Genomic DNA, 12,908 nt, shown 5'->3' with positions numbered 1-12,908 from the left:
CTGCATCTAAGACAACACGAGTGGAATGGTGTTGTTATTTGAAAAGTGGAATCAAGGATTGAATATGGAGGCTGCAGTCCATCCTCCTCCTTCTTCTCTCCATCATCATCCTCTTTCACCTATAAAAGGAGATAAAAGGAAACAAAGATTCATTCAGCATTCAACCTCGGTGAGATTAACATCAAGGAGCATTGAGTATTTGAAGGAACGAGGCTGTCAAGTTAGACAATAGAAGAAATGGGAGTTTTGGATGTGACACGACGAGGACCTTCCTCAGACAACAGTATCACAGGTATTGAGTACCATTCTCATGCCCCCTATACTGCAAGCTTCAATGCCAACGATGAAGTGAGGATACCAATCCAGCAACAAGATGTTTACACACTACCTTCAGAGAGCTATCTACATCTAGAGTATACTGTACATGGAGCTGACAATGCTGCTGTGGCTGGAACACCATGTGTGTCTGGATTCTTTGCCAACCTGTTTTCAGAGATACGCTATGAAATCAATGGAGTTGAAGTGGATGGTATACGCAATCCAGGAGTTACCAGTCTAATGAAGAATGCAATGACATTTGACCGAGATGAGAAGTGCAAAATGGAAGGAGCTGGCTACAAGTTTAGCTCAGATGATGGATTTGCTGATTTTGCTGCTAATGGCGCCAACACAACTGTAATGGATGTACCCCTGAGATACCTACTGGGCTTTGCTGGGGACTATAGACAAATTTTACTCAATGTGAAACAGGAGTTGGTGCTGAGAGTCAGTGCAACCTTTTTGGACTGTGTGAATGTGGCTGCTGCTAATGTTGTAATTACAAAGCTTTTGTGGAGAATGCCCTATGTAGAGGTGGCTGATGATGTAAGAATGCGTCTGCTACAGATTGTGCAGAATGACACAGCAATCAATATACCATTCCGCCATTGGGAGTTGTACACATATCCGACCCTGCCACAAGCAACAAAGCATACATGGACTGTCAAGTCAACAGCTCAGCATGAGAAGCCTCGTTACATTATAGTTGGGCTGCAAACTGCAAGACGAGGTGTAGCAGCGTCAAACAGTTCAAAATTTGACAAGTGTGGTATGAAGGATATTCGGGTGTTTTTGAACAACAAATACTACCCCTATGAAAGCATTCAGGGCGATGACAATCTCGTTTACAACATGTATGTAGCTTTCAATGGAGTCTACAACCACAATGATGCTCGTGCATGCAATCCACTATTTGAAAAAGGAGCTATAAGCAATAATAACATCATGCTTTATGCATATGATTGTTCCCGCCAGAATGAGTCACTCAAAACTGGGAGTATTGATGTGAGAATCTAGTTTGAAGCAACTGCCAACATTCCAGCAAATACATCCGGCTACTGCCTGATGATTTATGAAGTGATTAAAGAGTATCGACCAATGTCAGGCCTTGTGCTGTCAGCATAAATACAGTGGCTGAGCATTGAGCTGCTCAGTTCTGATCAAGACACTGAACAGTCATGTCGAAGCTGCTGAAGTACCAAAACGTTATAGTGGAAGGGGAAATGTCTTCTTCTTCTTCTTCTTCAAGTGAAGGGGAGGATGTAGTGGGATGTGTTATTGGCGGACGACCACTGATGCGGGATGCTTCTACAAGTACAACTGGACTTGATGAAGGCTACACTACAGCAGAAGATGACTGGCCATCACCCTTGCCAAGTAGAGCTGGCGACATTTTTGGACCACTACCACTGTACCTGATGGACTTTCAAGGCTTTGAAGGATTGGACAACAAGTTTATTGTGAAGGAGATGGCAATCCTGGAGCAGGATGATGAGCATCATGTGACAACTCATCACCACTTTTTTAAACCTCCTTACTCTGATGCTCTACTCAAGACTAGTGAGCTCATCAACAGCAACTGTATACATCAAGCTGGACATGGACTACGGTGGGCAGACTATGGAGGAGCAGGACAAACACATCTTCCCTATTCAGCATTGAGGGATATTGTATGCGGAACAGTTGGAGGGTGGTTGGTTCAGAACAATCAACATCCAATAAAGATCTTTGTCTATGGATATGAGCAGATTACTCTGTTGGATTCGCTGCTGCAACTGAACAATGTGGAGTACATGGACCATGTCATGTTCCATCTTTGTCATATCATTGCCATACTTCTATCCTGAGACACCCAATTTGGAGCTACTGATGAAGAAGATGGATGGTGGAGTCTCCTGCCTGGAAAATCACCTACTCAACTTTATCAAGACTGTACGGATAAAGTTGTCAAATCTAACACTTTCAGATTTGCCAGTCAACAATGGAGGATCTTCTGATATGAAAAAGCTATTTTGTTCATTGAAAATTGTTCATGTTCAACATGACTGGATTAAGAGAACTTTGTTTGAAGATAGATCGTTTTGTCATACTTTTTCAATACAGTGAATGTTCATTAGCGTTAATAAATATACCAGTATTGCAATCAACTCTATGCTTCATCAATTACTATCCCCACTCATATAGTGTTAAGTTAGTTTGCATCACACAAACCTGTTGAAAATTAGTCAACTGTCAATCAACTGTCATCTATCAATTGTTAACTGTCAATCAACTGTCAACTGTCAACCGTCAATTGTCAACTGTCAACTGTCAATTGTTAGTTGACTGTTTAGTTGTACAATATTGTGCAATCATATGACGTCATACAGACCTGTTGAAACAGGAAATGGGTTACCCCCACCACTCAGCAAACAGAGTATAAAAAAATGATGCTGACAACAAAATGCACTCAGTCTTACAATGTTGTCAGACAGTGAACGTGAACGTTATCTGCTTAATGCAGTGAGTGAGCTTGAAGCTGAACTGAATTATCACGGTATAATGACATTGAGTGACTTTTTCAAGGAGAGTGGTCATTTAGAGTTTTGTGCAGATTGTGAATCTCATAGTTGTGCATGCACACGACTCAGGCAGAAGCAGCAGGCTGTTGTTGATGAAGTCAAGGATAGCAACGTTTTCTATGTATGTGATGATCTTCACAACCCATTGAGAAATACTCATGTGACCTCCACCGATGTGAAATGTTTCCTGCTAAAAGTTTTTACGCAAACTATGAAGAGTATCAAGGATAATATCAACAAGAGGGCAATGCGTCATTGCCCACCAGGACTTGCAATGAAATTCACTGTCATGTTTGATGACACTTGCATACTGCTAAAATCTTTCTTCAAGTTGGATAAGGGTAGAATGGTTGCTATTGTTAATCTTGAGAAGGTACCCAACTGGAGGGATAAGGATGTGAAGATTGTGTTGAGTGTTCTCAATCAGGACCAATACTACAAGTGTGATTTTATATGCGGACATCAATTTATGTGTCTGCTGGGACTGGGTCAAAAGGAGATTAAATTTGCAGGATTTACAAAAATTGATAGTGCAGGACATGTGAAACGATTCAGGCTGGAGGATGGAACATCTGGTGATTCGGCTTTTGAGATTAGCATCTACAAAGCTGTACGCATACCTGTGCCACTGCCATCTACTGGGGGATATGACAAAGTTGATGGACATCCATGCATTGTTCGTGAAAGGAATAAGCCATCAGTTGAGCGTTATGTCACCAACAATGATTATAGCCGAGGAGAAAGACTTCTTCAGCTGTATATTCTGTTCAATACTGAAGATTGATTATATGTTTGTCAATAAATACTATGTGTAATGAACAATTTTTTATTATTGATTATCCTACTTCCTCATATAGGTAAGAAATTAGGTTGCTATGCTTTGTTTATCAACAAGGAAAACTCGACTACAATTCTCTATTTATTTTGAAAAATAAGGGATGCAGTGCATATGCTTGGGCCGGGGCTTGTGCCAGGGCTTGTGCCGGGGCATGTGCCGGGGCATGTGCCGGGGCTCAGGCCACGGCTCAAGCAATGGGCCGGGGCATGTGCCGGGGCATGTGCTGGGGCTCAGGCTGGGGCTCAGGCCGGGGCTCAGGCCGGGGCTTAGGCCGGGGCTCAGGCCGTGGCTCAGGCCGGGGCTCAAGCAAGCCAGCGCACGGTGGTGGGGGCAGTATGCTGCTGTTGATGGTACACACCCATAGCTCTGACTACAAGGAAAATTCTCTATTTATTGGAAATAAATAGTCATAATAATAAATCTATAGAATAGATTAGGTAAAGATTATATATCAATACATACTACATAATACTATATATTAATACATAATACATACTACATACAATAGTGAATGAACAAAATGAGGACAAATAGTTACAGATTCGATTACTACTACTTCAAAGTTTATCAACAAGGAAAATCTGACTACAAGGAAACTTCTCTATTTATTTTTGAAATATTTTTCAACCCATCAACTGTTGGGAGGGTTTTAATTCAATATTTCCAAATAACAGCTGCTTTGATACGAATAGTTACAGATTAATTTACTTCAAAGTTTATCAACAAGGTAAGTTCGACTACAAGGAAAATTTGACTACAAGGAAAACTTCTCTATTTATTTTCAGGAGAGGAAGAAGAAGAAGAAGAAGAAGAAGAAGAAGAAGAAGAAGAAGAAGAAGAAGAAGAAGAAGAAGAAGAAGAAGAAGAAGAAGAAGAAGAAGAAGAAGAAGAAGAGAAGAAGAAGAAGAAGAAGAAGAAGAAGAAGAGGAAGAAGAAGAAGAAGAAGAAGAAGAATTTTATTTAATTAGGTTATGTTAGATATCAAAAACTTAGGTTAGGTTGGGTTAGATATCAAAAACTTGGGTTAGGTTAGGTTATATATCAAAAACTTGGGTTAGGTTAGGTTATGACGTCATGGGTGACCTTGAGGTGTCCCAGAAGTGGTAAAATTCATCTACTATCAACTAGTTAAGATAAATTCTACTTTGAATGAACAGAAAGAGAAAATATACCAGTTAGAAAAAAAGGTCAGAGAAAGAAATCTTATCATTCACGGCGTGGAGAAGGATGATAGGAAGGATTTGCATGGCATAATTATAGATCTGTTCAAAGAAAAGCTCAATGTTCAGATAGAAGATAAAGAGGTGGATTCCGTCAGGAGAATAGGGAAAAGTGTAGGAAATGATAGCAGACCTATTTTACTCTCATTAACTACTACAAGAAGAAGAATGGAAATCCTCAGAAACAGTAGAAAGCTGAAGGGCTCAAAAATATTCATTTTAGAGGACTTCCCGGAAGAAATTCAACGTATAAGAAAAAGCCTACGAGAGAAGTGTTGGAAGCAAGAAAAGACGGAAAATTCACTATTATCAAGTATGACAAATTGGTCGTGATTGATAACAAGAAAGGAAACAAAAAATGTGAGCTTAGCGTCTCTCCACTGAAGGAAGAACATCAAACGAAAGTATTTAAACAAACAGATGAAACGGGGTTGACAGGAAAAAATGTTGGTAAGGAAAAAGGTTCAGGAGGAAAGAAGGGATCAATCGATAGTTATTTTCGAGATAAGGAGGAACAGAGGAGTTCGGACAAGAAAGAATAGGAATCAACGGAAACCAGGCCAATCAACAGAAACAGCAAAAAGGATTTTACAACTAAATCAAATAAAACTATTAGCATTTCCCCAGAAAGACCGGTCATCGAGGGGAAAAACGACCAATACCTCCCAGGATTAACAATAGGCACACTCAACGTGAGAACATTGCGAACAGAAGAGAGACTGGTGGAACTAGAAGAGGCCATAGCAGAAACAAAAATCGACATCCTAGGCTTGGCTGAAGTGCAAAGAAATTTGGAGAAGATAATTCATAGAAGGAGTGGATTCATCCTCTATCATTTTGGAAAGACTGAAGGTCAAAGAGGTGTTGGCTTCATGATCAGAGAACATTTGAAGACGAAAATAATAGAATTTAATGGAATATCTGAGAGACTAGCAATGCTCAAGTTAAGAATGGGTCGAAGAATACTGAATATTTTCCAAATATATGCTCCAACATCAGTAGCCGAGGAAGAAGATAGAGAAGCAGTCCCTATCGGTTGCTTTGAATAATGTTAAAAGGAATTGGAAGTACGTGAATATGATCTCTTCAATAGTCAAGTTGGAAGTCAAGAAGCTGGTGAAAGTCGCGTAGTTGGAAAATACGGCTATGGTGTCAGAAACGACGCAGGACAGAGACTAGTCGAGTTTTGCTTAGAACATGACTTGAAAATAGTGGACACGTTTTTCAAAAAAAGGAAAAGCAGGAAGTGGACTTGGATTTCACCTAATCAACTGGTGAAAAATGAGATAGATTTTGTTTTGGCGCAAAATAAAGGCACGATAAAGGATTTCAACATTTCAGGAAAACTATGCTTCACCACTGATCATAGGCTGATAACTGTTGAACTGTCGAAGGATTACTTCAGGAAGGGACCAAAATCACCAGTTAATGGGAATACGACGAGATTAACTAGATTGAAGTTGAATGAGCTGCCTGATTTTGAGACAAGAATCCACCAATGGAAGGAGCAGCGAGGAATTGACTTACAAGAAAGTTATACCCAACTTGAATTTCATCTCAGAGATATCTTTGAACCAGTCACTGAAATAAAACCAAAGAGAATATCGAATGAAACTAAACAACTGATTTAAGAAAGAGAAATGTTAAAAAGGAAGAAGAATAAGAATGATCGAGACAGAATTGAATTCAATATAATCTGCAAATTGGTGAAATACAGCATATTAAAAGACCTCAAAGCATATGAAGACAACTTGATCAAATCAGTGCTGGATTGCAATGGATCGATGAAGAGATTGAGACAACAGCTCTTTGATAATAAAGAATGGAAGATAGGAGTGAGAAATAAGAGAGGCAAGATAGAACCGAGTAGGCTAGGTATTATTAATACTGCCACTGTTTTTTATGAAGAGTTATACTCAAGTGATGTGGAGAAGAGAGTGACGTCTCCATGCAATCACGAAGACGTCAGCCACAATATATCTCTGCTGGGCAGTGATGAATTAACGATAGTTGCAAAAACATTGAAGAAGAATACAATGTCTGGAAGAGATAGAATATCAATTGAAATGTTGAAAACACTGCACTCGTTGTCAGAGGATACGGTCCTGTCTCTATCCAATAGAATTTTCATGGAACAGTCAGTGCCTTCACAGTGGAAAGAAGCAGATATTCTACTATTGTTCAAAAAAGGTGACATGTTCGACATTAACAACTTCAGACCCATTAGTATTTTATCGTGTTTTGGAAAATTCTTCATGAAAATGCTTCAAATTCGTCTACAGCCAATACTTGATCGACAACAGCCAATCGAACAAGCAGGTTTTCGAAGTGGCTTCTCTACGTTGGATCATCTCCAGAGTGTCAATCAGCTTATTGAGAAATGCGAAGAGTTCCAAGTTGGTGTATACTTAGCCTTCGTTTACTATAAAAAAGCATTCGATTCTTTGGAGCACCAGTTTCTATTCACGACTCTACAAGCGCAATTAGTCCCATCAACATATGTTAATATAATAAAACATTTCTACAATGGCAGTACAGCAAGACTATTGTTGGATAATCCGGGAGAGAGTTTCTTTATTCAGAGAGGTGTTAAGCAGGGTGACCCACTCTCGCCGATGCTCTTCAATGCTGCTTTGGAAGAAATTTTCCGACAATTGAAATGGGAAAAATGTGGGATAAATATTAGAGGAGAATGTTTGAGTCATTTATGCTTTGCAGATGACATCATAGTCATTGCAAAATCGGCCCAACAACTGCAAGTTATGCTCACCGATCTGTCAGCAGCTAGTAGACGAGCTGGCCTTTCTATAAACCCCTCAAAAACCTATTTGATGACAAATAGAAAATCGGAAGCTATCGTATTGGATGGATGTCCTCTAAGGTGGGCGGACGAGACTATTTATCTTGGGCAGCTTATCCCATTCAGTGACAGGACGGAGAGAGAAGTGAAGCGGAGATGTGCGATCGCCTGGAGTGAATATTGGGCTTTAAAATTCATACTCAAGAATAGAAATATTCGCACAAGTACAAAAATGGAGATACTAAAGAGTTGTGTTTTCACTACACTGGTCTATGGCTCGCAGACATGGGCTTGTAAGCAAAGTGTTTTAAGAAAAATAGGAGTCACCCAAAGATCCATGGAACGCAGCATTCCAAATATCAAAAGATTTGATAAGGTGAGGAACACTGAAGTTCAAGCGATAACTAAATCAGAAGATTGGGTGAGAAAGGTGCGGAGTCTGAAGTGGAAGTGAGCGGGCCATGTGGCCAGATTGAGCGACGATAGGTGGATGAAGAGGCTGACGTTTTGGCAGCCGGTCGGCAGAACACGCAAAGTCGGCAGACAGCGAGTCCGGTGGCAAGACGACATCGTCAAGGTGGCCGGTGCAACGTGGATGCAGTTGGCGGCGGATCGAGACAAATGGTGTGACCTGGGGGAGGCCTTTGCCTAGTGGGGGCTTGGTTTCCACAAAAGACAAAAAAAATGTATCTAATATTCTCAATTTAAATACTTGTAAATATATATTCATTTATGAAGAGAATTCATTAAGTAAATTATGAGGATATTCTTTCCATATTGTGTTATTGTATAATTGTATTTGTGAAGTGGAACAATAAAGGCTTTATTTATTTAATTTATTTATTTATTTTATTCAAGCGCCACATTTCAAAACAACAAGCGAGTGAAGCAAGTTCAAAATACCCTTTTGACTGATATTATGTACAAGAGAGATCCGGTTCAGTGGGATTTGCAGGCGAGCGAAGTGAGTCCCATTGACACTGCCGGGGTCCAGGGGTCATGGAATTACAGGCAGTGGCGGATGGATGGATCAAGAAGGATCCAGCAGCAATAATATAAAAAACTTGAGTGAATTGAAAAATTTCAAAGTAGAATATTATAGGTTTTATCGATGGAACTGTTTGAGACTAGTCGGCAGGCTCGCTTCGCTCGTCTGCATTTTTCATATGGGCATGCTCCTTTCCATCAAAAAGTCGAAAGAGACTTTCAGGAACTGTTTGATTCGAATTATGTAGTGCAGGATGGAAAAAATCGTGTTTCTATTGGTATGAATAAATATTTCTCTGTAGAGACTTTGTTGAGATATTATGAAAATTATTGTATTCAGATCAGGTCTTTAAAATTTTAGATAGGAATTTATTTATTTAATCAATGAGAATTACACAACTTAAAGAAAAATTACACGGACCTGTGGAACAGATTTAAACAATTTCTGTCCATAAAGTACTGAAAAACCGAAAAATATAGAAAAATGTTGGAAAACGCCAGCTTTGAGCATATCTTCGGTGAAATATAATATAACATAATATTTTTAGACCCTAGCTGAACATTTGTACCTAATTTAAACGTTTTTTGTTCTCGAAAAAGCTGAGAAAAAGAAGTAAAACACTTATTTTGGGCTTGTGTTTGACGTTATACCACAGCTCTTCCAATAGAACATTTTGTACACCTGAAGCAATACCTACTATTACTTTAGTAATAGTAATAGTAGGTATTGCCTAAAGCTCATGTTATACGAGCGCTAATGCCGCGGCGTTTACACGGCGCTGGCAGCGCTGAACCAAGTTATACACAGCGTTGTTAGTGCGCACTATAAAAGTAACATTGCTAAGTCAATTTATCAGCGCTAGTATAACATGGACCTTGAGGTGCATACAGATTTACGCGCCGCAAACACGTGCAATTCATTTTTTAACAGCTTATGCCAAGCTTTTTATATCTGTATCTTTTTATATACGTTTCTTCACGAATACAGATATAATCAGCTGATGGAAAGTGAATTGGTCGTGCTCGCGGAGCGTGAATCTGTACGCACCTGTTTACCAAATTTGAACATTTTCTGTCTATTACTTCTTTTTAAAACCGAGAAATTCAATTCAATTTAATTCGTTTATTTCCACTTGGCATACAATACATGTACATATTTATATTCGAAATTCAACAAAATAAGAATCACATTTTTACAAAACAGTACAAAGAACATATTGATTGAGTGGTATTCCCCCAGTAAGACTATGCGTCTGTGATTGGGGGACAGTTCCTGCAAGCAGTATTATTCAGAAGTTATATTTGAATTTTTTGAATTTGAATTTATTTATTGCCAAAAAAAACAAATTACAAATACAAAATTCTTATGCAGACTGAAGCAACAAAGTGCAAAAAACAATATATACAAAATTTGACACAATACAACTTTTAATATTAACAAATAAAAATACTTGTAAGCCTATCTTAGCCTAATAATAGCACCTTATTAACTTTTTTTGGCACTGCCGGCAGAAGTACAACTTGAGCGCCAGCAGTGAGTTCTATTTTACAAGGAAAGCATTTTCTATTTTCAGCAATTACAGCAATAGATTCAATACAAAAAACAAAAGAATAGAAAAAAAATAAATTTATAAATGAATAGCTTAAAATGAAAGGATAAAATAAAAGAGATAATTTTTATTTATAGACAAAAAAGAGTTTTGTAAGGCTTTAAAATTTTAGACAATTTAATTTGAGTTTAAAGATGGAAAGATTAAATAAATAAAGATGAATTAACTCATGACATAGAAAAAAGTTAACGTGAGATACTAGGCTTTTCGAAATTAATCTTAAAAAGGCAAATTGAATAAATAAATGAATGAACTAAAGATGAGAATACATTTTTAGGACAATAAGCATTCAATCACATCAAAGAGATAAAAGCACTTGGCTTTCGATGCATCAAAAATAGAGCAACATATAATAGGACAAATATTACCATCATAATATTAGAAAATAGAAAAAAAAACTATCCTAAAACGTAATAATTATCAACCTAATAGGAACATCTTCATTATCATCCAGGAAAACAACAGCTTATCATCAGCAGAGATGAAAATAAATATTTCTCTTGATCCACTCATCAATTTCTATATGAAGCTTTTTTGTAAGTTTGCTAGTTATAAAATGATTTGGGACTCTATTGGCATTAAATTCTACATGATATGAGAACTGATGTTTATTTATCGTTAATCTGTTAAATGATGTATTGAATAAATTGTTTACTGAAGGGCGAATGTTATAGGGATTGGTATTTAGGGTTAATAATTCTCTATTTCTATTTATGTGAATTATGATGTTTTTTACAAAAACCTGTCTCAGTGTATGAACTCCAAATTCTATGAAGAGACATTTACTAGGGTAAAGTCTATGGTATTATATTTACTATAAATTACAATATGTGTGATTAGAATTACAAAACTTAGATTCAGATAACAGTAGGTGAATTATAAGTGATAACATAATATAGTGTTGGGTAGCTTGATATCTAGAGTGGGAGAGCAAGAGGACCCAAAAACCGGAGGTAATTTATTGTTATATAAGCCTCTATTATGTCAGAATTATTTTACGTTATGTTAGAATTATGTTACTATATTATGTTACGTTAGAAAACACAGAAATGTTCTTAAACGCTGGAAAACCCGCTTATTTCAGGTGTATCTTTTGCATTATTCCAAAGTCCTCCTATTACTACATTCTTACTCACTAGCTGAGCTTCTGCACTAAATTTGGATATTTTCTGTTCATTTGTTCTCGATAGAGCTGAGAAAACACAAAAAAACGCTGAAAATAATAATATACATTGGTCTGGCCAGAGAATTTGAACTGTAGCGCCAAAATCCCAGACTGCAGTTCTGCCAATAGCAGGCTTGTTTGCGCCAGCGCAGATCGTCCAGATCGCTGTTTTGCCATGAAAATCATGGAAAATTGAAATTCTTCATTTTCTCGAAAATCCATGATGTAAATCTCAGAAAATCCATGATGTAGGCTTACCATCATGAAAATAATGAAAAATTGAATTTTTTTATTTTCTCGAAAATCCATGATGTAAATCTCAGAAAATCCATGATGTAGGCTAACCATCATGAAAATCATGAAAAACTGAAATTTTTTATTTTCTCGGAAATCCATGATGTAAATCTCAGAAATTCCATGATGTAGGCTAACCATCATGAAAATCATGAAAAATTGAAATTTTTTATTTTCTCGAAAATCCATGATGTAACACAATCATGAAAATCATTAGAATCATGAAAAATTGAAATTTTTTATTTTCTCGAATATCCATGATGTAAATCTCAGAAAATCCATGATGTAGGCTAACCATCATAAAAATCATGAAAAATTGAAATTTTTTATTTTCTCGGAAATCCATGATGTAAATCTCAGAAAATCCATGATGTAGGCTAACAATCATGAAAATCATGAAAAATTGAAATTTTTCATTTTCTCGAAAATCCATGATGTAAATCTAAGAAAATCAATGAAGTAGGCTAACCAACATGAAAATCATGAAAAATTCAAATTTTTTTTCTCGAAAATCCATGATGTAACACAATCATGAAAATCATGAACAATTGAAATTTTTCATTTTCTCGAAAATCCATGATGCAAATCTCAGAAAATCCATGATGTAGGCTAACAATCATGAAAATCATGAAAAATTGAAATTTTTTATTTTCTCGAAAATCCATGATGTAAATCTCAGGAAATCCATGATGTAGGCTAACCATCATGAAAATCATGAAAAATTGAAATTTTTTATTTTCTCGAAAATCCATGATGTAAATCTCAGAAAATCCATGATGTAGGCTAACCATCATGAAAATCATGAAAAATTGAAATTTTTTATTTTCTCGAAAATCCATGATGTAAATCTCAGGAATCCATGATGTAGGCTAACCATCATGAAAATCATGAAAAATTGAAATTTTTTATTTTCTCAAAAATCCATGATGTAACACCATCATGAAAATCATGAAAAATTGAAATTTTTTATTTTCTCAAAAATCCATGATGTAAATCTCAGAAAATCCATGATGTAGGCTAACCATCAAAAATATCATGAAAAATTGAAATTTTTTTTTTCTCGAAAATCCATGATGAAAATCTCAGGAAATCCATGATGTAGGCTAACCATCATG

At 36.9% G+C, this 12,908-nt stretch overlaps 1 protein-coding gene across 1 annotated transcript; it reads left to right on the top strand.

Moving 5' to 3' along the window:
* Positions 1 to 237: 237 nt before the first annotated feature.
* LOC120349644 lies at positions 238 to 1,335 on the top strand. Its single transcript, XM_039420124.1, has one exon. It carries the CDS (start codon positions 238 to 240, stop codon positions 1,333 to 1,335), a length of 1,098 nt encoding a protein of 365 aa, XP_039276058.1.
* The last annotated feature ends 11,573 nt before the right edge of the window (positions 1,336 to 12,908 follow it).

The sequence above is a fragment of the Nilaparvata lugens genome, chromosome 2, assembly GCF_014356525.2.
Source record: "Nilaparvata lugens isolate BPH chromosome 2, ASM1435652v1, whole genome shotgun sequence".
In the NCBI taxonomy this organism is placed as follows: Eukaryota; Metazoa; Arthropoda; class Insecta; order Hemiptera; family Delphacidae; genus Nilaparvata; species Nilaparvata lugens.
The sequence above is the reverse complement of the archived record's forward strand: the minus strand, read 5'-3'. Positions and strand labels throughout refer to the sequence as shown.